General features: G+C 44.4%; 1 protein-coding gene across 1 annotated transcript in view; it reads left to right on the forward strand.

Moving 5' to 3' along the window:
• The window catches only part of LOC116508529 (NADPH--cytochrome P450 reductase), a 65,927-nt gene that overhangs the window by 5,040 nt on the left and 34,879 nt on the right, over positions 1-26,008 (forward strand). Inside the window, exon 2 of the mRNA XM_032217180.1 lies at positions 16,240-16,441. Coding sequence (XP_032073071.1) covers positions 16,251-16,441 — 191 coding nt within the window. The 5' untranslated portion in view covers positions 16,240-16,250. The remainder of the gene's footprint in view (positions 1-16,239; positions 16,442-26,008) is intronic.

The raw sequence follows: 26,008 nt of genomic DNA on the forward strand, positions 1-26,008 counted from the left end.
AAAATGGTCATGAATCTCATCTTTCGATTTTGTTCTAACTGTTGTAGGTCAAGAACTACATGTACACAAAGATTGAAATACCCAGAATTATGGACTTCATGAACCCTGCCTCACTACCGTGTTTCCCCAAAAATAAGACAGGATCTTATTTTCTTTTGACGCCTGAAATAAGCCCTTGGCGATATTTTTGGGGAGGTCTTTTTATTTTTGAGGTGCAGGGGGCAGCCAGCGTGGTCACCTCATGGCTGCTGCTGTGTTGCCATATTTTCAGAGGGGGCTTATTTTCGGGGGAGGGCTTATTTTAGTGCATGCGCTCAAAAGCATGATTGGGCTTATTATCCAGGGAGGTCTTATTTTCAGTGAAACAGGGTTGTTATTTTCAGTCTACGAGCAAATCAGAAGAACACCCATGGGATCACTACGGGATTAACAGCAGAGATTTAATGCTGCATCTAGAAATTATAGCATCACCATACATACAACCAAAAATATGGATCTGGTATGTAGATGACACCATCATAATAAAAAACAAGAGATGACACATGAAATGATCAACATCTTCAAAGGAATATAATTCACAAGGAAAGACGAAAACAACATATTACCCTTCCTGGATATCCTCATCAGCAGAGGAAACTGCATATAAATAGGGAGCAAACCCCATACTTGCTCCACTGATGATATTACTTAATTGGATAATGAAATAACTCACCCACTCAGAGTACCAAAGATTCCATTTGATAAAGTCCCTCTTCTAGTGATCTGTGGTAGATGACAGTGGCAGAATTTTCCTGGCAAATAAATTTGTCCATTTTTCTCTTTAGATATGGACAATGTTCATGTGGCATGAGCCTGTAAACTGGAAATATTGGCTAAGTTAGCAGGACTACTGTCAGTTTGCTTAAGTTATTTTATCCCAGACTGATATAATTGACATTGATCCTCGTGGGACCAAGTTCCAGAATAATGTCCCAGGAATTGAATTTTAAGGCTCAACTGATGCTCACTTTAAATTAGCATGGGAGCAGTTGCTTTGCATATGATGCAGTGAATCAGCAAAATCTCCCTCCACCTTTGTTGCTGACTTTAAATATCCCAATCATTTTTCGAGTAGCTTGTTTTCCATTCTTTGTCTTTAACTATTAAGCAATTCAGACATAGAATGGTGACCTAATTGGAGCCACCATTGCAGGGTAAAAGATAGTTGGGTCTTCTGTGCCTCCATTCCTTTTGGAGGTGAAAAAATGACGAATGAGTGAACAGTTTATCTAATTCGAATAGCCTAGCAGATTATGGCTACACAATTCAAGGCCAATATCTGAGGGTTGAACTAGGGAGCTCTTGGTGCTCTCCAAGCTTGGTTGTTCTTAGCCATATGAATTTGAGATGTGAATCATGTCTTTGGCAACGGATAAGTATGCCATAACATTATTTGCTTGGGTTTGATTTAGTGTGTCATATGAAACTAGCCACTATTAGATAATCTGACAGTCTGAATTTCCCTGCTCAGGTTAATTCCAAAGTAGTCTGCAAATTACCAGTATTGTTTTTCTGCTGTATTAAGTCATTATTTTTCTCAGGTTTATGCTTAGCTTCCCAAGGTATTATTTTTACAAAAGTGTTGCCTTTTGGAGAAGCTCTGTTTCATGTAGATCCTTCCAAGATGAATTTACATAAGATTATTTTTTTTCCTTCTGTCCCATTCTGGCCCTAGGAATGAGTTTCCAGCTGATCTAAATCGAAGCTGATTTTGAGGCTCCTTGCTTATAATCAAATTGTCAAGATTACTTTTAGGCAGCTGTAATTGATTGCGGCTTTGGTGAAATGAGGGACACGGTGGCTCAGTGGCTAAGACGCTGAGCTTGTCGATCAGAAAGGTTAGTAGTTCTGTGGTTTGAATCCCTAGCGCCGCATAATGGAGTGAGCTCCCGTTACTTGTCCCAGCTTCTGCCAACCTAGCAGTTCGAAAGCATGTAAAAATACAAGTAGAAAAATAGGAACACCTTCGGTGGGAAGGTAACAGCATTCCGTGCGCATTCGGCGTTTAGTCATGCCGGCCACATGACCACGGAGACGTCTTTGGACAGTGATGGCTCTTCGGCTTTGAAATGGAGATGAGCACTGACCCCTAAAGTCAGGAATGGTTAGCACATATGTGCGAGGGGAACCTTTACCTTTACCTTGGTGGAATGATATTTAGAGTATTTATTCTTTCCCCCCAGATGATGTTCACTTACGCCCTGCTTAGTCAGCAATATGAATATGTTGTGATTTGCAGTGTGCAGTGCAGTGCGATTTGCAGTGACCCTATTGAATATTGGGAATGGGCTGTGGAATTCCACCTGTCTCTTTGTTTCCAAGCATTCCTGAGCTTGAACCCTTGGGAGTGTATGCATTGGAATTGCTTCCTAGAGTGGAAGTCTGGGAAGACTTTAGTGCTTTATGATTTTGCTTATGAAATACTCTAGCTCCCTGGCTGGTCAGGCTCATGGAGATGATTGGCCTCTTTAGGGACGTCAACGTCAACCCGAGTTTTGTTAACAGAGCACTAAATTTATTAATATAATACACCCTATGTTAACTGGATAAGTTCCATAGCATCGATGAATCACAAACAATCCGACACAGTTTTGACTACTCTGATTCCTTGTGCAGACCAGAAAGTGAGTAGTTAAGATCATCTAGTATTTTGTTTCAAACTTTATACTGATGAGAGCTGTTTGGGTGATAGTGTTGTATTGAACTCAAATAATTGTGACTGGTTTGCTGTTTGATTGAGCAAATTCTGCCTTATTAAACTACCCTGATATCTATATCTTTGTAGGCTGTAACTGTTGGTAGATGCAACAGGTTGGAAAAAGCCTGCATTAGTGCAGAATAAAGGATTTAGGGAATCCTTTATTCCCATTTCTACAAGAAAATGAGAATTTGAGCAAGATGATAACTGCTCATTATAAAGAATGAAACCCATGGCTGCACCATGTCCTTCACAGTTTCTGTTCTGATTTAAGAGCTCTGGAGTAATGTTATAGGTAGTCCTTGACTTACTACTCACAACAGTTACCCCCACCCCAAAACAATATTTACAACCCTGTTCCAAAGTTACAGTGCCCCGTCCCCCACCCTCTTGTGTTGTGACTGTATTTCAAGGGCTCAGCTACCAGCCTGCATTTACGGCTGTTTGTAGTTTTCAACAATCATGTATGCATGATTATGGTTTTGCCCAAAAGACCCTATAGTGACCAGCAAACCTCCTTAATAACTGCAAATTCACTTAATGACCATAATGATTTGCTTAATGACTGTTGCAATAAAGGTAGTAAAGTCAGGTCTGTTATATGATGATCCACTTTGTCACAACTTGTAATGGGCAGACTCTGTTATGATTGTAAGTTGAGGATAACCTGTATTTCAACAACTTGCATCAGGTCTTAACGTCAACTTTATTTCTGAGTGACAGTAAGCCTTGGTTTGTAAAATATGCTTAAATTGGTTGAATAAAGGCCTAGTGTCTGAGTTTTGTGCAATGTTGCCAAGCTTGGTTAGAGGGAACTTTAGTTTTATATTTGTTTTTGTAGCTATGTATGTACGTATTTTAGGGGCTCAGTGGCTAAGACGCTGGGCTTGTCGATCAGAAAGGTTGGCAGTTCGGCGGTTTGGATCCCTAGTGCCATGTAATGGAGTGAGCTCCCGTTACTTGTACCAGCTTCTGCCAACCTAGCAGTTTGAAAGCCTGTAAAAATGCAAGTAGAAAAATAGGAACCACTTCCCACTTTGGTGGGAAGGTAACAGTGCTCTGTGTGCTTTTGGCGTTTAGTCATGCCGGCCACATGACCATGGAGACGTCTTTGGGCAGGATGGCTCTTCGGCTTTGAAACGGAGATGAGCACTGCCCCCTAGAGTTGGGAATGACTAGCACCTATGTGCAAGGGGAACCTTTACCTTTACCTATGTGTATCTTATTTTCTTTTGATCCCCGAAATAAGCACTTGGCCTTTTGGGTTCTATGTACTTTGCCCCTCCCCCCCAAAAAGTGCTCTCATTAATTAAATTAGGTGTGTGGTGCAAATGAAGATCTTAGTGCTGTGATGGCAAACCTATAGCACGCATGCCAGAGGTGGCACACAGAGCTCTCTCTGTGGGCACGTGCACTGGTTTCTGGCATGTGCACCAGCCACCTGGTCTTTGGGTTTCTGGCACTCCAGCTCGTGGAAAGACCAACTGGCTGATACGCATGCGTGTGTGTTATGGTTTGGGCACTTGGTGCCAAAAAGATTCACCATCTCTGTCTTAGTGTAATCATAGCATGTCTTGATAATCCTTCAGCTGGCATGTCGGACCTTACCTAACTATTGTATCATTTTCATTTCACTAAACTGTAGGCAAATAGGCTCTTCAGTTAATTAAAGTACAGTCTCCAACATTCCCTGGTGAGGAATTTCCCACACTTGCACTAAGAAATAATTGCAGAGATCAGTAGTACTCATTTTAAAAAGGGGTTACTTGAGTTTGTTCCCTCCTTCTTTTTTTTTTTTTTTAATTACTGCTTACAAAGAAGCTAAGGAAAGTCTACAGACATTATCCAGGGACCCTTGGGCAAAGGTCTTATCTATGGCAGTGTGTTAAATGTCACTAGAATTAGAGACAACGTGAGCCCTTCTTCCTGTCAAGTCAGCTTGCTGGAGACCATTGCACCATGTTTTCCTCATTGCTCATCATTTTTAAAACCAAAATTACTCCCCCCCCCCTACAACTCCACTGTTTGCTGTGCAAATAGGCAGAAGAGCCAGCATTTAATCCTGTTGTGTAAGGTACTTGGCCCAGAAAGTCATTTGAAGTGGGAACTAAGCTTAATCTTCAAAGAAAAGACAATGTTGTAAGAGGGAGGGTTCCTTGCATGCTGTATTAAAAACTGCCTTCCTCCAAATAACAGTATGGGAAGGATTTCCTTACTGTAGCACTCAGTCTTGCCATGTGACTAGCACAGGATATTGTGATTTCTGTTGGCCAGCTGGTTGGCAAAACTGATTCCTTCAGACGATGAATTGGATCACGGCACCCGTCTTGGAGAAAGTAGCTGAACAAAGAAACCAGATTCACACAATTCGCTAAGCTGTAAGTTGATTTTTTAGGAGGGACGCGGTGGCTCAGTAGCTAAGACTCTGAGCTTGTTGATCAGAAAGGTCGGCAGTTTGGCGGTTCGAATCCCTAGCGTTGTGTAACAGAGTGAGCTCCCGTTACTTGTCCCAGCTTCTGCCAACCCAGCAGTTCGAAAGCATGTAAAAAATGCAAGTAGAAAAATAGGAACCACCTTTGGTGGAAAGGTAGCAGCGTTCTGTGCATCTTCGGCATTTAGTCATGCTGGCCACATGACCATGGAGACATCTTTGGACAGCGCTGGCTCTTCGGCTTTGAAATGGGGATGAGCACTGACCCCTAGAGTCAGGAATGGCTAGCACATATGTGTGAGAGGAACCTTTGCTTTTTCCTTTAACTTGATTTTGGCTTCCTTATTTACATCCTATTTACCACCACATATCACAAGTACCTGGCGGTGTATAATTTGAATAAATACAACATAACTCCAGTAAATCAACAAACTGTACAAAAATTAATAGCCAAGAAAATCAAACTTCAGCCCAAAGGTTGAAATGTTGTTAAAAGGCATTCCACAACTATCAAATGTCCTTCCGAATAGCTCTCTTTTCAAGGCTTTCCTTAAAACCACAAACTAAGGTCATCTCTGAATCTGCAGAGAGAGGCTGTTCCAACGGATAGAAACTATCAATGAGAAACATTGACTTTTTTACCAAAATCTCTGATTGGCGAAGGACCATCAGCATAGTGATAAATGATAGGTAGGAACCACTTGATAGAGGTGGTCTTACAGGTAGGTACCCACTGCCATGCCATGCAGTGCTTTATAGGACACATTTTTTTAATACTATTGTTAGCCATCTATTTGTTTTTTTTTTAAAAAATATTAAATTTATTTGCTACCCATCTCACCTCAAGGTGACTCTGGGATAAATGGCCATGTACCGTATTTTTTGGAGTATAAGACATACCTTCCCCCCCCCCCCCAAAAGAGGGTGAAAATTTGGGTGCGTCTTATACACTGGATACAGCATTTTTGGTCTCCTGAAACTCTGTCCTGAAACTCCGTCCCCTTCACAAAAAAGGACGTACAGAGGATTTGGGAGGCCTGCAAAGTGCTCCTGGCGGCTGGGGAGGACAAAATAAAGCAAAAAACGGACTGTTTTTTCATGAAAAAGAGGGCATTTTTTGGTCTCCCCGCCCCCGCCCCTCAGGAGCACTCTACAATCCTCCTAAAGGCTACGCATGCCCCTTTTTTTGGCAAAACACAGGTCTGTTTTTGTGAAAAACGGGCCGATTTTTGCTCATTTCTGCCCTCCCCTCCCCATCCCCCAGGAGCACTTTGCAGGCCTCTCAAACTCTCTGCATGCACCGTTTTTCACAACAAATGAGGTGTGCAGACGTTTGGGAGGTCTGCAGAATGCAAAACCTTTTTAAAAAAAATTATCTCTTCAAAATCTTAGTGCGTCTTGTAGTCTGAAAAATACGGCAAGTCTTTTAAATAAATAAGTAAAATCAACATTTTGAGTTTTCTCCAGAATATTATTTATGTACAGGTAGCAATAGCAATAGCAGTTAGACTTATATACTGCTTCATAGGGCTTTCAGCCCTCTCTAAGTGGTTTACAGAGTCAGCATATCGCCCCCACAGTCTGGGTCCTCATTTCACCCACCTCGGAAGGATGGAAGGCTGAGTCAACCCTGAGCCGGTGAGATTAGAACCGCTGAACTGCAGATAACAGTCAGCTGAAGTGGCCTGCAGTACTGCACCCTAACTACTGCGCCACCTCGGCTCAAGGGGTGGCGCAGTGGTTAGGGTGCAGTACCTCAGTAGTCTTCAACTTACGACCACAATTGAACCCAGAATTTATGTCATAGTGAGAATTTTTTTAAGTGAGTTTTTGCCCCATTTTATGACTTTTCTTGCTCTATTGGTTAAGTAAATCAGTGCAGTTGTTAAATGAGTAGCACAGTTGTTAAGTGAATCTGATTTCCCCATGACTTTGCTTGTCAGAAGGTCTCAAAAGATGATCACATAACTCTGGGATTTAAAGAAGAAAGAAGAAAGAATAAATAAATGTAGGAATGCTGGTGTAGGAATAAGACGATAGAAATAGGGAAAATCATAGATAAGATTAGAAATAGAATAGTGATCTTAAAGGAGTTTACCTTTGTACAATAAACAATGACAACAAACAGCTTGTGTATCTGTCCTGCACCATATTAAGAAAAACCCTAACAAGTTGGTAACCAGCTCCTTAAATTTTACATGGAAAATAATGCATAGATTAGCATCCAGTACAGGGCTTCCCAGTTGCAATGTATGGTTGTGAAAGTTGGACCATAAGAAAGGCTGAGCACCAAAGAATTGAGGCCTTTGAACTATGGTGCTGGAGAAGACTCCTGTGAGTCTCTTGGACAGCAAGGCGATCAAACCGGTCAGTCCTAGAGGAGATCAACCCTGACTGCTCTTTAGAAGGCCAGATCCTGAAGAGGAAATTCAAATATTTTGGCCACCTAATGTGAAGGAAGGACTCACTGGAGAAGAGCCTAAAGTTGGGAACGATTGAGGACAAAAGAAGAAGGGGACAACAGAGAATGAGGTGGCTGGATGGAGTCACCGAAGCTGTAGCATGAGCTTAAATGGACTCCAGAAGATGGCAGAGGACAGGAAGGCCAGGAGGAATGTTATCCATGGGGTCAGGATGGGTCGGACATGACTTCATAACTAACAACAACAACAACAGGGCCTCCACTCAGGTGTTATGCATGTGTAATGGTGTAATAGAGAGTAAGGAGGATGATTTGATGGACATATGTAGGGAGGGGGCAAAATAGGCTGAAGCATTTTTAAAGTCCCAAACTGCAATATAACATTTGGAGGCAGCAATAATTGTAGCTTCTGAGTAAGTCTTGAAAGGCAACTCCATATAGACTGTGTACAGAAGACACCTCACTCTCAATTGACAGACGGCCAATAGGGGAGAGAAGAACCGTGCAGTATCCACATAGGAGTAGCTGAGAAGAAAGAAGGCAAAATGATGCCCCAGTCACCATTAAAGACTCTGTTCGCATTGCACTGAATCGCAGAATTTTATCAAAATGTTGTGCAAACTGAACACAACAGCTGGGGCTTTACGGGATTGTTTCCTTCCCAACAGGGCTACTGGACAATAGATATCGCATACAGTATGCACACTTTGCCTCTCCTACTGTCACATGTAGACTAAACATAGGCAAATACATGAGCTCAGTCAGGTTTGCTGCTAGACTTCCTCCACTGATGCTCCATTGTTGTTTCTGGCACGTCAGCTCCTGAAGGGTTTTAGAAAGCCACGGTGCCCTCTGGGATGGGCTCCAGAAAGAGTCCCGCTTTGGAGCAGCAGTAGGCTTGGCTGGCTTCCAGCTACCGGCTGCTTATTGGCTGCTGAACAGAACCTTCTGTCAAGAGAGCTGGGAAGATCCCCACATACCCTCTGAAAGTCCATTAGGGGCTTGAGAGAGACTGCCTGAATTGTTTCCATTGCCTTACAGAGGTCCTGGGAGGCCATTGTCATAAATCAGTCTAGGGTATGATCTGACTATGGCAAAGGAACCAGGGAAATTCCTCCATCTCCAAGCTCATTCAATAACTGCTCAGACCGAAATGAGAGGGTGCCTTGGAAATGTGCATCAGAACCGAGATAATCTTAAGACAAGCCACTGTCATCATAGAGGACATGAGCTCCCACCAAGCCCTCTGGAGGCTTGCAAATTGAAGTCGCCCAAAGAGTGTGGGCGCTCCACCACCAAAGCTGATATGTATCAGTCACTGTAATTACATCTTACAAGCTTTGTAATCTCTATTTATGTATTTGTAATTCCAATGGTTTATTTGTTCCTGAGCCTTGGCGGTGCAGTAGTTGGAATGCAGTATTGCAGGCAAACTCTGCCCACAGCCAAGAGTTCAATCCTGACCGGCTCAAGATTGACTCAGCCTTCCGAGGTCGGTAAAATAAGAACTCAGATTGTTGGGGGCAATATGGTGACTCTGTAAACCACTTAGGGAGAGCTGCGAAGCACTATGAAGCAGTATATAAGTAAGCGCCAGTGTTATTGCTATTTGTTCTGTACCACACCTTGTTAAAGTGAAAATGAGATAGTGATAAAAATGAATTTGGGTAATCTTTATAACTTGCTGATTCATCTATACATAGATAGGTAGTGTATAGAAACACTCAGTCTCCTCTATATCAGGGGTGTCAAACTGGATTTCTTCGAGGGCCGGATGAGCATTGTAGTTTTCTGTGGGCCGGCCGGTGGGAGTGGGGGGAGAGGGAATGGACACTTACCATGCTGACCAAAATATGCCCCATTTTCGGCCTGGACAGCCTCCTGCAGCACTTTGCCGAGTGCAGAGGGGCCACGTGATGCCCCCGTAAACAGCCTCCTGCAGCACTTTGCTGGCCAAAACCGGGCATGGAGGGGCATGTGATCCCCCACCCCTTCACCCCATTTTCAGCCTGGACAGCCTCCTGCATTTTGGCTGCCGGAGACCCTGCGGGCTGGTTCCAGGTCAGCCCCGCGGGCCAGATTTAAGCATCCCATGGACCAGATCCGGCCCACAGATCTTGAGTTTGACACCCCTGCTCTATATACTAGATAGATGACTTGTACTGGAAGATGATAACAGTAGTATTTAGGAACTCAACTACTGGTAGGTATAATTTTCAAGGTTAAAACCAGTCCTTTGAATTGTACTCAGAAGCTCTTTGGAAATAAGTATAGCACCCACAGTATAGGTTTTTATGTCTGTAATTGCTTCTTTCATCAATCCATGGACCAATGAAGTGCCCAATTATAGTTTCCAAATGGTAACTCTGCCCAGAGCTCATTACAGTAGTCTATCTGGTGGTGATGAGAAGGATGCGGTGGAATTACTGGCTAAAGGGGAGGGGAGTTAAGAGGCATTCCAATATGGAGTGCCTCTAGGGAATAAAACATCACAGAGCAGATTAATTAAGCCTTATCTGTTGGTTCCCAAGGGAAAGTAGCTGGTCTGCCAGGATTCTTATATTATAGGTGATCAACAATAAAGATATATTTTGGTCTATAGGCTGAGTTCTATTTCCTTGCCCCAGCATTGCATATAGGTTACCAATGGACACTCATTCTTTCCACATTCTTAATAGATAAGTAGACCAGAGTTAGACCCCTTAATATATAATGCTGAATTTTTTTAAATTAAAGTAAAAATAATCCTCTTTTGAAGAACTCCCAACAGGTTGGATTTGATTTAAATCAAGTCGATTTAAATCATGATTTAAACCACTAGTAAAAAGGCTTGATTTAAATCAACTCGATTTCAATCATAATTTTGAGAGAGCAACTGTCATCTCTGTCCCGCAGTTCCTCCTCCTCTGACCTGCTGTTGAGGTCCCAATATTGCACAATATACAGCCTCATGCTACATAACTAGGCTTCATTTCATGCTGAATAAACCAAATTATTATATGTATCTTAAATAGAAAGCTATCTTTAGATTTTTACTCCAAAAGCATTTTATTAAAATAAATTTGATAAAAATAAAAAAAAATCTGATTTAAATCTATCCATCCTGACTCCCATTCATTTTTTTTTCTGTTTGTACTTGCATAGTTTAGATCATTAAACATGCTACCAGAGATGTCTTGTTTATATTGCCAGTGTTTAAGTCATGTACAGGGAGGAGTGGGCTGCTGGGCGTTCTCAGGGGTTCGGGAGAACCTCTAGCTAAGATTCTGTGCAGCTCGGAGAATCCCCAAATCCCACTCCTGGCTGGCCCCACCCACCCCACACCTCCCAGGAGTCCCCATGCAGCCTGTTTTGGATGCAGTAAGTGCAGGGCACGCGGTGGCTCGGGAAGAGTGGAAAATGGGCCTACCGGAAATTTGTGAAGGCTGGAAATGAGCTTGTTTCTGGCCTCCAGAGGGCCTCGAGCCTGGAGCGGGCAAAAGTGTCTCCCCACCACCATGGCAACACACCCCCAGGAACCGGGCAAAGAACCCATTGCTAAAATTTTTGAAGCCCACCTCTGCGTACAGGAAGTCTTTTTGGCTAAAGAATGGGCAATATCTTTTAAGTGGACGGGGCCTTTAGTTTTTCAGAGTTGCCAAGCAGAGGTTATAATCAGGAGGTTAAAAAAAACAGCCTTGTAGAAGCCCGCTTCCCTATTCTTTCCTGGAACCAATACTGTTTTTTTTTTTTTTTTTAGTAGTGCTTATACATTCAGCTTAATCCGAGTGCTGTATAAATCCATGTTGAAGGTTTGCACAACTAACTATGGTCTCAATTTACACTAAGCATTAAGCTAAGGAGGGGGACCGATACCAGATTCAAACAAGGCCAACTTGCTATGGTTTCAAATGGGCTTGTCGGCCCTTTGATTGATGTGATTTGGAGTGTTGCGTGAATATTGCTTTTGTGAAACAGCAAATGGTTAACTTGATTTGGATATTAAAATCACCCTAGCAATCAAAATGCCTTAGCAAAGTAGGTCAGGATTTGAACTGGTAGAGCTACTCGTGTTGTTGGTTGAACTAGATTGCTCTGTCCTCAACACTTGGAAAACATCTTCCACACCCCTAAAACTCCCTGGACATTGTTTGAGTGGTAAGAAGCTGGACATTTTTGATAAACATCTAACCAAAGGTTGGGTGATATTTTTGTGACCAAGAGCTATGCTTTTTTAATATTATTTGGGCTCAATTAAAATAATCCCTTCTTTCCAAAATGAATTTGCCACCAAGAATTGCACTGCCAGTATACTTTGCTTTACTGCCATATTTTCTCAGAATGAACTTGGGGAATTTCAAGACTAAGAAAATGCTATTTGTTAATCTATAATCTAGCCCAGTACAATATTCTTTGTAACCCTAACCCTAACTGGCCTAACAGAATTGCTGGATCACTCCTCAGCCAGCTGGCAGATAACAAGAAACCTAGGAGTTGTAGTCCATCAATTCCTGACTAAACGTTCACTGTCCCTGCTTGGCTTTCCCTGCGTTTCCTCCAATATCTCAGAAAAATCTTTTAATTAGTTCTCAAGGATTTTTGGCTGGAAATGCCAGATCCATCCTTGAATCACCTGCCGTAAAAGCAAGTGGGTGGGTTATTATTTTTTTTGGGGGGGGGAGGGCAACTAAAGAGCCGAGGTGGTGTAGTGGTTAGGATGCAGTACTGCAGGCCACTTCAGCTGACTGTTATCTGCAGTTCAGCGGTTCTAATCTCACCGGCTCAAGGTTGACTCAGCCTTCCATCCTTCCGAGGTGGGTGAAATGAGGGCCCAGACTGTGGGGGCGATATGGTGACTCTGTAAACTGCTTAGAGAGGGCTGAAAGCCCTATGAAGTGGTATATAAGTCTAACTGCTATTGCTATTGCTACTGCTATGTTTTTTCTCCTTTCAAAAGGTTGATGAACAATAAATTCTTGGCAACCAGTCAGGGATCAGAAATGTTTGTTTTCATTTGTATTACTTATTCCTAATGTTTGAGGTGCTCTGCTGGTTGTCCAATGACACCCAAGAGCCTTTGCTGCTGCTTTTCATATGTCATGGATACTTTTGGCTACTGTCCAGACAACAGTATATTCTCTCATTCTGCCACCTAGCTTGATGCTTGCTCCAGAGCTTTGCTGGCTGGGGATTACTGGGAGTTGAAGTCTTAAAAGTTGTCAAGGTTGGAGACCCCTGCTCCAGAGGAATGTAAATGCTAGTATTCTCACCCTTAACCTTAGCAAAGGGCAGTTAATTCCTGCAGTTACCTTGCTCAATGGTTGCATAATAAGGTATATGTAATACTGGTAGATAATAATTTAAAGATAGCATTTATTTACAGAGAACTAAGTACGGAACTTGCTGTTATCAGATATGAGCATGATTCCCTATTGAGATTCTCATTTTGTCACAAGCTCAGACCACAGAAGAGAAAGAAGGCCATAGATTTATGCCAGCAGGTGGTTTACTGTCATGGAGTAGGGTTGGTAGAGGCTGCAGATGGTTAAAAAGCTGGCATGGTTTCCTACTTCAAGGTAGTGTTAACCAATCTAGTAGCTTAGCTCTCGGGTTTCAAAATCCGGATAGGGTTTCTTTCTCCTTTTATCCTCCTTTAAAGGCAAAATACAGTATATTGCAGCTTCTTACTATCAGAGGTGATTTGCTAGATTTTCTTTCAAGGTTGTCATGGGGACCCTGGTGACTATTGTCAACCATGTGTTGTTATGGTTACCATGTTGTAGGCTTCACTGAAGGATTTGGAGATCATGCTGGAGAAATATAATGTTCTATTCCCCAGTTTTCTTGACTTGATCATTGTTGACAAAGAAACTGGTCAGCAACAGAGTGAAGTCATGGAGATATTTTTTGCAGAGGGAGGTTGAAATGGCTGAAAGTGAAGTTGTTAATATTTGTTTGCATTATCTATGTGGCCTGAAAATGAGGTCCTGTGTTATAAATATGTTTATTGTCCCTGGAAATATGTCAAGTGGCATAATCAATATGGGCGTGTTTTAAGACAGAGATGGAGCTCTTCAGGTGACTCATCTGCCAAAATTTCTCATCTCACATCTTTCGCATCGCCTACAACTTGAGTTTCGTCATTCATCTTTCCCAGTGATGGCTTAACCTTTTCCAGACCAAGTGTCCAAAGCGCCCCACTGCTCATGTGCCACGCCCCCTCATGCACCCATGACACCCATACATGCATGCATGATTCCCCACATGACCCCGTGCATGCATGTGCCCCCTGTGCATGTGCATGTGACATCCCCCACATGCTCCACCTTCCACTTGCATGTGTGACCCCCACACACCCTGCCCCTACGCATGCACACACCCCATGCCCCTGCCCCCCGCTCATGCATGGCAGAGACCTGAATACCAGCTGGCCTGTGCGAGGCGCATGCACATGCGTGACAGAGCTGAACTGGGGTGACGACTCGTGTGCCATTAGAGAGGGTGCACATGTGCCATAGGTTCACCATCACGGATCTATCCATTCCACTGGGTCTGTACCTGGTTGGTGTATATAACACACTACACAAAGTCAAGTGTTATCTTGGGCCCTCCAACCATAAATTGATGCAATACTGGAGAATATACTGTATGTAAGTAAAGGCTGAACTGTTGGGTGCTTGATTTTCTTCTTCCTATTAGATTAGATTAGATTTATTACATTTATATGCCGCCCTTTTCCCCAAAGGGGACTCAGGGCGGCTCACAATTCAATCAGGGAAGGGGGTACAGACAGGGGGATAAAAAGACGAACATAACAGTACAAAATTTAAAAAACACACAACAACCATAACATTCGAGAAGGGGGGCAAAGCTCTTTAGCCCCAGGCCTGTCGGAACAGCCAGGTTTTAAGGGCTTTGTGGAAGGCCTGGAGGGTGGTGAGGGTTCGAATCTCCACGGGGAGCTCGTTCCAGAGGGTCGGAACAGCCACAGAGAAGGCCCTCCTCTGGGTAATCGCCAGTCGGCATTGGCCGGCGGATGGAATTCGGAGGAGGCCTAATCTGTGGGATCTAATCGGTCTATTGGAGGTAATTGGCAGCAGGCGGTCTCTCAAGTACCCAGGTCCAATACCATGAAGGGCTTTATAAGTAACGACTACATTAACTAATCTGCTGATAAAATGTCTGCAAATGTCTCCCCCTCCGCTTCCTTCTCCTTCCCTCCTTCCTTCTTCTCCCCTCCCCTTTCCTTCCCCCTCTCCTTCTCTCCCTTCCCTACTTCCCTTTCCTTCCTTTCCTCTCCTTCTCTCTCCTCTCTTCTCCACTTAATCATGGTTATTAATCACTGTGACTGAGTTCACACACTTGCAAAGCTATAAATCAATCACATTTTGCTATGTTGCAATTGGTACTAGCCGATAACTAGTTAGGAGTTACATGTGGCAGAAGACTATAACCTAAGACAAAAACCCTGGTTTTCGATATATCTAATTACAACTCTTGAAATTTGTAAACATTCATTTCACTCATTCTAAACTGCAAAAACAAACAACATTGTTTCTTCTATTCAGAAGCCACAATGTTTTGCCATCGCCATATATCACATTATATAAAACTCTTAAAATTATATTATGCGATTTAAGTAGACAGCAGAACCTGGCCAATTTCCTTTGATCTTGGAAGCTAAGAAGGAATGGACATGGCAGCAGGCTCAACTGACAAATCAAATCTGGAAGAGCAATGCTTTCTTTATGGTTGCCAAAAATACGTTTACAGGTGTGTGCTTGCCAGGATCTCACCTTAAGGATACTTTAAAAATTCAGGAAGAGGTTGAACTCAAAGTAACTGTATTGAACGTGAAACAGCAGCTTCTGATTGTTGGATCTTATTATTTGTTGGATTTAGGTCTCACCTTTTCTTCAGAGATTCAAATGGTGTACATATTACCCGTCCTTCCAGATATTCTTTGCAGTAAAAATCCTGCAAGGCAGGTTTTGCTCAGAGAAAGCAACAGGTCCCAAATCTCCAGTGAATGTAATTGCGGGTGGATTTGAATGTCAGCCTGAATTGATGCCACATATTGGTTTTCCATCTTTTGCATCACCTCTGGCATGCTTAGTCTTTCCAAAAGGAGCTAAGAAGAACATAAGCTTTTTGCCTTAGGGAAGTGGCAGGGTTTAAAGTATGTTGTATCACTTTTATTAGTTGCACACTTGGACTGGTCTATAAGGAAGGCAGGTGAAAAATAATTTAAGTTAATATGACTTTGCTTCCAGTACTGCTAGAGAGAGAGGGGGGGGGGGGATATACCAGTATGCAATATTTATCTTCCTTCTGGGTTAGAGATCATTTTGCTGGCAAGCTCCTTTTATAGGAACGTTATGAAACTTATAGGAGTGATCAGGCTGATGGTTCCTATCAAATTTCAAGCCAGCACTGGGTGCAAAATGAAATATATTTTTGTGGTTTCCGGGTATGCAGCTACGACTGCTTTATTCAAGAAATCGTCTCTGGTTTATTCCACATAATCTGGGATAATCTCCTGGCATTCTCAGACTGAACCCCTCCTTCTTTTATCTTGGTCTTTTTTTTTGGCTCCAGAAGATTCCAGATTGCCGATATTCAAAGCTGTAGCAATGTATTTGACACGTTCTTTTTTTTATTTCCATTTAGTTTTCATCTCCATGGGGACAGCAGCATCTAAAGACGAACCCTCTTCTGCACAGAGTCCAGAGGCTTCAACTGCCTTCAGCATGATGGACATCTTCCTCTTCTCCATTGTCATTGGTCTCCTGACCTACTGGTTTTTCTTTCGTAAGAAGAAAGAGGAGATCCCAGAGTTTTCAAAAATCCAGACACCAGGAGCAGGAACAACGTAAGTGGTTGTACAATCAGGAGTATTTAAGGAGACCTGGCTTTCTGGGGTGGTGGATGAAGTATGATTCTCTCACATTTGTTTAGCTTCTGAGAATTGAGTGCTGGATTTGAGCATCTTGAATTCATTAAAGATTTAGCCTGCAATGAAAATATAGTCTGTTTATGGTGTATAAAACATAAGAGTATTTTTTGGCATTATCTTAGTGTGCTATTTATGGTATTTGTATGCTGCAGTTACTTATTGCCCATCCCTGTCCTAGAAAAATGATCTGATTGGCTAGGAAGTATATTGTCCAAGTAATCCTTTGGGCTCATCAAGTTGAAGAAGACTGCCATAGTTTTATTTGAACTATCTCTTCCATTTTGGTGTCATTGAGATTAGGAACAAAGGCCTGTGCTGATGAGGCTGTTTGATCCACAATGAACAAAAGATAATAGCCTTAAAAATAGATGGGAAAAAAATATTGGGTGTCTGATTTCTCCAAATCTGAGTCCTTCTGTAGGACATTATATTAATACTCCCTGCATTGTTTTAATGTGCAAGTAATTACTCCAAAGTTGGAATCAACAAGCGATTGGAACCTTTTGAGGAAAAAAGTTTTGTTGTTAGTTGTGAAGTCGTGTCTAACCCATCGCGACCCCATGGACAACATTCCTCCAGGACTTCTTGTTCTCTATCATCTACCAGAGTCCATTTAAGCTCATGGCTACTGCTTCGGTGATTCCATCCAGCCACCTCATCCTCTGTCGTCCCCTTCTTCTTTTGCCCTCAATCTTTCCCAGCATTAGGCTCTTCTCCAGTGAGTCCTTCCTTCTCATTAGATGGGTTTGAGTTTCATCTTCAGGATCTGGCCTTCTAAAGAGCAGTTGGCGTTGATCTCTTCTAGGACTGACCAGTTTGATCACCTTTGCAGTCCAAGGTTCCTTGCAGAAGTCTTCTCCAGCACCATAATTCAAAGGCCTCAATTTTTTGGTGCTCAGCCTTTCTTGTGGTCCAACTTTCACAGCCATACATTGCAGATGGGAAAACCATATAACCTTGACTATATGCACTTTTGTTGTCAGGATGATATTTCTTCTTTTTAGTATGCTGTCTAGATTTGCTATAAATTTCCTCCCCAGGAGCAAGCATCTTTTAATTTCTTGGCTGCAGTCCCCATCTGCGGTGATTTTGGAGCCCAGGAAAATAAAATCTGTCATTACCTCCCAAAAAGTTAATTTCATCTAATAGACATGTACTGTCTATTGGCTGGATCAGCTTGTGTTTCACTGTATTGAAAAAAACTAATTAAAAAGCATATTCTTAATAACAGAAGCTTAACTAGGTTAATTGTTTGAAAGAGAGAGAGATTGAGATTGAGGCTGAGATTGTTTGAAAGCACAGAGATTACCACAACCTTGGCAGCAGAAGCTTTGGTGTAAAGCAACCAGTTAAATGTAATGTTTTTTTTTAATCAATTGTAGGAGAGTTTGTTACGGCATTTAAAAAAAATAAATCTCTGTTTCCTACCTTTCCTTTTATTGTAATTTTAATACAGATTGTCTTCCACCTGTATCAAAACTGCCATGATGATTATTAGCCATACTTCCAAAATATTCTGCATTCTTTGGAATCCTTCCCAAATATTGTTTCAGCTTTGGACATCACATTCTGATGATTCCAACTAGAATAGTTCCTAGGAGGAAAAAAATGAGGGAACCATGAATGTTTAGCCTTAAGAAAATATGACTGAGGGAACATATTATATAACAATAGAATTGAAAGGGCCTTAGAGACCCTTAAGCCAAACTCCTGTTCAGTGCAAATCTGCTGAAGCCCTTCTAAGAGTCTGAGAGATTGATTGGCCTCTGTATCAAGACCTTGTGCAAAGAACTCTTGACTTCATGTATAGCCTGTTCCTCAGGTTGACAACTCATAGAAACGAGATTTTTTTCTTGATGTCTAGCCTAAATTTACTTCCTTGTATTTGCAACTTGTAGCCTGGAGCAATAGGGAATAAATTTTGTCCCTCTTCTCTAACAACCTTTCAGATATTTGAAAGCTCTATTCTATCTCAACTCCTGCAGGCTAAACACTCTCAGATCCTTTAACCGCTTCTTAATAAAACTTAAGGGACGTGGTGGCTAAGATACTGAGCTTGTCGATCAGAAAGGTCGGCAGTTTGGCGGTTTGAATCCCCTAGCACCATGTAATGGAGTGAGCACCCATTACTTGTCCCAGCTTCTGCCAACCTAGCAGTTCGAAAGCAGATAACAATGCAAGTAGACAATTAGGGACCACCTTTGGTGGGAAGGTAACAGTGTTCTGTGCACCTTTGGCATTTAGTCATGCCGGCCACATGACCATGGAGACATCTTTTGAGAGCACCCACTCTTCGGCTTTGAAACGAAGATGAGCACTGCCCCCTAGAGTTGGGAGTGACTAGCACATATGTAAGAGGAGAACATTTACCTTTACCTAATAGAACTTAGTTTCCAGACTTTTCACCGTTGTAAAGTCTTGCAAAACTTGCTTCAGTTTGCTTCAAACTATGTCAGATTGAAAGCTGCCCAGAGTTGGATACAGGATTTCATTGGGTCTGACCAAGGGAGGGCGGAATTGGAAACATTACATTTTATGATCTATGTTTCTGTGAATGCATCCAAGGCAGCCTTAGGTTTTTAAGCCCTGTGTGACACTGAAACATTGCATTACGCACAGAATCGCATTTTTCAAATATTTGGAGCTGTGTCTCCAGGAAGAAGGCTATGTAATCTGTTCATTATTATCCCCAAGCAAAAGATACGGAACAGTGGTTTTTAGGAAGCCATTTTTTTTTTGCTGAATAATAGAAATAATTTCCTCATTGTCAGGATGCTTTTGTAATGGAACCTGTTATTAAGCTTGATAGCTGGAGCTCAGTGGTTTAAATGGCATTTCCAGTGTTCTGATCTAGGCATTGGGCTAAAGATATTATTATTCCCAGTCGTCTCCGAGGTTATAGAATTAAATTCCCAGTCTTGAATGGGTTTTTCCTCTTCTATGAGTCTACAAATGCTGGGATATTGTGCTTCTAAAGATTGGTGGTGCTGTAGGGAGTGAGATGTCTCTGAGTACCTGGGACAGTGCTTTGAGATGATATGTGCCTGAAAACATGCACCATTGTCTTGGCACAGTGACTGAGAACAAAATCTATGGGTCCTGAAGACACGAGTTCCTAAACGCGACTGCCCCCAAATAAATTGATCCTATAAACCTCCTGTATTGCCATCCAACAAATCTGAAGGGCACAAGTTTGGGAAACAATGGGAGCTTTTCTTCTAACACATCTAGAGGGCATCAAGCTTCCTGTAAGGAAAAGGGCGTTGGTACTTACCTGATACGCCTCTTCTCATAGTGGGGGGAGGAGTATCCAGAATGGGTTGACCTTATCCTCTCGTGATTGGTTTGAGTCAGATAAGCTCTTTGGGCTCCGCCCCCTGGAATTGAGCCTGCCCAGTTTTATGACGAAGAGCTCTCTCCGACTCGTTGCATCATTCACTCCAGACTCTTGATTCAGTTTTTTTGCTTTTATTGTCTTCAACATCAATAATTAAATAACAATATAAACAAAGAACATAACACTTAGTTGTACAAACATAGTCAGGGAGGGACTGGATACTCCTCCCCCCACTATGAGAAGAGGCGTATCAGGTAAGTACCAACGCCCTTTCTCCATAGTGAGGGGGGAGGAGTATCCAGAATGGGACGTACCAAAGCCTGCACGTCCCTAGGGAGGGAGATCCCTGAGGCCCTATGTCCCCCACTCAGGCCTGTTGAGGCACGGGTCCTGCCCTGTGAACCGCCTGCAACACCCTGCGGCCGAACGAGGCCTCTGCCGAGGCAAAGGAGTCCAACTTATAGTTCCTAACAAAGGGAGAGGGGGAAGCCCATGTGGCTGCCCTGCAGATTTCGGCCAGGGATGCTTGTGAGGCCCAGGCCGTGGATGTGGCTGCACTCCGTGTGGAGTGGGCTGTGATATGATTTGGTGTCTGTAACCCCTGCGATTGGTAAGCAGTGGCAATGCAGGTTCGCAGCCACCTGCCGATAGTGGTGTAAGTTACCTTATTACCCAGGGATCCTGGTTGGAAGGAGACAAACAGGGCTTCGGATTTCCTGTTTGGCCTGGTTCTCCTGAGGTAAATCCTCAGAGCCCTCCTAACGTCCAGAGTGTGCCACTTCCTCTCCAATGGGTGAGAAGGGTCTGGACAGAAGTTGGGCCAAATCAGTTCCTGGGCTCGATGGAAGCAGGAGCACACCTTGGGAATGAAGGATGGATCCAGCCGTAACACCACCCTATCTTGGTGGAAGACACAGAGATCCTCCCTGGTGGACAGCGCCTGCAGTTCGGATATCCGCCTGGCGGAAGTGATGGCCACCAGGAAAGCCACCTTCAGGGTCAGGAACTTAAGGGAAACTGTTTGTAATGGCTCAAATGGGGCGCCCGTTAGAGCGTCCAATACCCTGTGTAAATCCCAGGAAGGGTACCTGTGTACCGTAGGTGGTCTGAGGTTGGAGGCCCCCTTAAGGAATTGCCTGACCATGGGGTGGTGTGTCAGGCTCTGATTTCTGCCACACAGGAGAACTGATGAGATGGCTGAGACCTGTCTCCTAATTGTGTTAGGAGCTAACCCTCTATCCAGGCCCGCCTGGAGGAAGTCCAGAACCTGAGGCACCGTAGCCTGGATGGGGTTGAACCCCCGGGAGTTGCACCAAGAGTCAAAGGCCCGTCACGTGGAGCCATAGATGCGCTCTGTGGAGGGCCTGCGGGCGGCCTGGATAGTCCTTATCACCCTGGGGGAGAAGTGGTCTTTCCTCAGGATGCTCCGCTCCACCGCCAAGCGGTCAACTGGCTGCAGCTTCCGCTCCAAGTTGTCCCCTTGGTCCGGTTGAGCCAGCCGGCTCTGATGAACCCACCCCTGCTGTATGTTCTGCCCTCAGCGAATGTTGTCTAAATTCATAGGCTATCTGAGGTGCTTCTGCGAACTCTCATAGTCGGGCATCCTATTCTGAGTTTGTGGTGGGTTCTGGCATGGGGACCAGCCTGTCTGACCCTTTTTTCCCCCCGGCCATAAGGGTGCTATGATTCTATGGCTAGGATTAGCGCAGAGATATTCAGAATGTAAACACAGACGGAGTTTAATGGGCGGCCACTAGAGTGTGTGTAAAGATGGAGTGAGGGGAGCTAAGGCTCACAATAAAGGCCTGCCGCAAAGGTAAATTAATAATAATAACAACAAGAACCACAACCACAATAATAATAATGAACTAGAATAAAATACAAAAGGGGGCATCTTCCCGCCTGATAAAACCAAGAAAGATTAAGGAAACGATTGGTCCCTTGCTGGGAGAAGTGGCCCGAAGGTGGCAAGCAGCAGGGGTAAGCCGAACTATTTAACTCGTGCTTGGCATCTGTCTTTACCCGAAGGGATAAACAATCCAACCTATCAAGAACCGCATCCCAAATTCAGATTAGGAACCCAAGATGAGATAGGGAAGAAATGGTAGCCTGTCTATCTTAGGCAAGGTCCAATTCCCAGGACCGGGTGGGTTACACCCAGGGGTCTGAAGGAGCTGGCAGACAAAATCTCCAAACAACTGAAACTATATCTATCAGAGATCCTGGAGTACTGGAGAACCACTATAGAATTGCTGATGTGATTCCCCCCCTTCAGAAAGGAAGAAAAACCGTCTCGAGAGCCCAAGGCCAACATAGGTTTGTCAAAAACACATCATACCAGACTGGCCATATTAGATTACGGTGACAACCCTAGTGGACCATAGGAATGCCATTGATATAGTTAACTTGGACTTCAGCAAGTCCTGATAAGGTAGACCATAACCTACTATTAGATAAAGTAGAAGAATGTGGGTTAGACCTAGTCACCCCAGGTGCCTTGGTAACTGGTGCACCCACCTGTACTCCTCAATGGAACTGCCTCTTCATGGAGGGAAGAGTGCAGGGGGTCTCCCAAGGTTCAGTGTTGAGCCCAGTACTCTTCAACATCTTCATCAGTGATTTGAATGAGGGTGTTAGGTGTGTAAGCTAACATTTGGGATAGCAAAATATATGCCATGATAGTAGTACTGTTTCTTTAAGAACTGCTGTTATCTCAAGCGGTCATAAGAAGGAGCCGGAATGACTGTTAGCTCTCTGTTTGTTAACGGCTGATGGGGGGGGGGGGGGTCATCAGGTTAGCAGATGACCCCCGGCTGGCCGGAATAGCCAACACTTCAGAATACAGGCTAAAGCTACAGAAGGATCTTGATACCCTTGAACATTGGGCACTACCTAGGGAAAATGGGGTTCAAGGAAGTAAGGTTCTACCTTTAGGCAATGAAGGTGAAGTGCACAGGTACAGGATACCTTGCTCCACAGTAGTAACTGTGAAGGGGATCTTGGGAGTCCTAGTGGACAACAGCTGCCAGAAGAGCAACACAGTTTTTGGCATCATAAACAGAGGAATAGAATCAAGCTCCCATGAAGTGTTAATCCCACTTTTTGAGGTCTTGGGAGGCCACACTTGGAATTCTGCGCTCAGTTCGGTCCCCATGATGTAGAAGAGATGTGGAGACTCTTAAGGAGAGTGCAGAGAAGGCAACAGGGGATCAGGGTACTGGAGACTAAAGCCTATGAAGAACGGTTGCAGGAACTGGGTAGGTCTAGTCTACTGGAAGGAAGGACTAGGGGAGACGTGATAGCAGTGTTCCAATATCTCTGGGGTTGCCACAGAGAAGAGGCTGCCTGACTATCCTCTAAGGCACTTGAGTGCAGAACAAGAAGCAATGGGTGGAAACTAAACAAGGAGAGAAGCAACTTAGAGCTGAGGAGAAATTTCATGACAGTTAGAACAATTAATCAGTGGAACAGCCTGCCTCCAGACATTGTGAGAGCCCCAACAGTTTTTAAGAAGCTGTTGGGTGGCAATGACAATAGCAATAGCAGTTAGATTTATATACCGCTTCATAGGGCTTTCAGCCCTCTCTAGGTGGTTTACAGAGTCAGCCTAATCAAACATAGGAAGCCATTTGTCTGAGATGGTATAGGATATCCTGCCTGGGCAGGGGATTGAGCTAGAAAGCCTGCAGGTTCCTTCCCATTCTGCTATTGTATGCATAGTATTGTATTGTATTGCATTAGCCGTTTGCCTAGTCACCCCCACCCTTGGAAGGTCTTCAGTAACCTGCTTGGGGGCTCCATTGGGAGCTGCACTTTAGCAGCTGGGCTGAATATTCTCCCCCCCCCCCCCCTGCGTTTTTCCAGGCTGCAGGGGGCTGCCGGCTTGGGATTAACAAAACAAAACACAGTTTTTGCTACTGGGGCCAGTAGGCCTCTCGCCTCTCCCGTTCTGTCTCCTAATTAAAGGAGAGTTTTCTTAAGGGGGAATCAAGAACTAACCACGACAACACAGCTTGCTACTGATGCCCATCAGTCTCTTGCCCCTCCCGCTCTGTCTCCTAATTAAAGGAGAGCTTTCTTAAGGGGGAATCAAGAATTAGTCATGGCAAACACAACTTGCTACTGAGCCCATCAGTCTCTTGCCCCTCCCGCTCTGTCTCCTAATTAAAGGAGAGTTTTCTTAAGGGGGAATCAAGAGTTAGCCATGAAAAACACAGCTTGCTACGGATGCCCATCAGTCTCTTGCCCCTCCCGCTCTGTCTCCTAATTAAAGGAGAGCTTTCTTAAGGGGGAATCAAGAATTAGTCATGGCCAACACAACTTGCTACTGATGCCCATCAGTCTCTTGCCCCTCCCGCTCTGTCTCCTAATTAAAGGAGAGTTTTCTTAAGGGGGAATCAAGAGTTAGCCATGAAAAACACAGCTTGCTACTGAGCCCATCAGTCTCTTGCCCCTCCCGCTCTGTCTCCTAATTAAAGGAGAGCTTTCTTAAGGGGGAATCAAGAATTAGTCATGGCCAACACAACTTGCTACTGATGCCCATCAGTCTCTTGCCCCTCCCGCTCTGTCTCCTAATTAAGGGAGAGTTTTCTTAAGGGGGAATCAAGAGTTAGCCATGAAAAACACAGCTTGCTACGGATGCCGGTCAGCCTCTCGCCCCTCCCGCTCTGTCTCCTAATTAAAGGAGAATGTTCTTATGGAGGAAGCCTTCTCCTGTTACTTGGCAGCCAGAAAGGTAGGGGGGGGGGTGGTTCTTCCTGCAAGCCTTGTGGCAGCTGCCTTTGTGATTCAACAAGGAAGTAGGCTTGGGGGGGGGGTTGATCCACCACCTGCCTCTTTAACTCCTTGATAGGCCTCCTTTTGGCCCTTTGCTGCCTCCCTCGCTCTTGGCTAATGCCTCTGCGATCGTCTCTCACCTTTGTAGGTCTCCTCAAGTGGTGGTTGTTGTCCTGCCGGCCTCCTGAGCTGCTGGGGGCCGCCATCTTGGACCACGTGGCTTCAAGATGGCCCCCGGCTCCAAATTCAAAAGGCTCCTCTTTGCTGGAGCACATGGAAATGGCTTTTGCCTTTGCAGGCTTGCCATGCGGCTGCCGCTCATCTCCCGCAGCTGTTTTAGAGCCTTTCCGGCTCTCACCTTGTCCACTGGTGATAGCTGCCAGCACAGGTTTTCCTTTTTTTAAAACCCTCGTGGCTGAGGGGAGCGGAGGAGCGCTTCTGCTCCTGAGAAGCCTCTCATCAAGGGCTGCCTCTAGGAGGCATGTGTGCCCGGTTCTCCTGCTTGCCCGGCAACGGTCCTCACAGAGTGACTCCACCTCACTCAATGGCCAGGGCAGCGTGCCGCCCCAGAGGGCTTGTGGCAATCCGGTCGTTGCAGGAGGAGGCTGTGTGCGATGAAGGGAGGCAGGATTCGCCGGGTCCAAGTTTATTTTCTTTAATCCTTTGTAAATTACTGGAGGTCTGGAGAGGTGCAACCTTTCCCTTGATTGGGGTGAGTCAAATCTCCAGCTCTTACAAGCCTCAGCTGTTAGGGCTGCCTGCTAGAGGCTTTTGCCCGACCTCCTGGTTAGGGCTGCCTGCTAGAGGCTTTGCCCTTCCTTCTGCTGCCCGGCCAAGCTCCTCACTGAGAGTCTTCGGATGTCCTCAGTGTCCAGGGCAGCCTGCCGCCCCAGGGGGCTAGTGGCAGTCCCAATCCTGCAGGAGGAGTGAAGCAGGGAGGCAAAACTCGACGGGTCCAAATGAATTTTCCTTTAGATCCTAGTAAATTCCTGGAGCTCTCGAATGAGCAACCTCTCACGATCGATTTGAGTCAGAAAACTGGGCAGGCTCAATTCCAGGGGGCGGAGCCCAAAGAGCTTATCTGACTCAAACCAATCACGAGAGGATAAGGTCAACCCATTCTGGATACTCCTCCCCCCTCACTATGGAGAAAAGAAGACAATGCTAATGGATGGTGCTAAACTCTCATTCCTTCTTTCAATTAGTTGTGTTACTTTCCAGAATGAGTGCCAGGGATGGGCTGCTGGTGGTTCGCAAGGGTTTGGGAGAACCTCTAGCTAAGATTCTGTACAGTTTGGAGGATCCCCAAATCTCACTCCTGGCTGACCCCGCCCTCCCCTCTCCGCCCCTCCCAGGAGTCCCCACGCGGC

The sequence above is a fragment of the Thamnophis elegans genome, chromosome 4 (genome assembly GCF_009769535.1).
Source record: "Thamnophis elegans isolate rThaEle1 chromosome 4, rThaEle1.pri, whole genome shotgun sequence".
Classification (NCBI taxonomy): domain Eukaryota; kingdom Metazoa; phylum Chordata; class Lepidosauria; order Squamata; family Colubridae; genus Thamnophis; species Thamnophis elegans.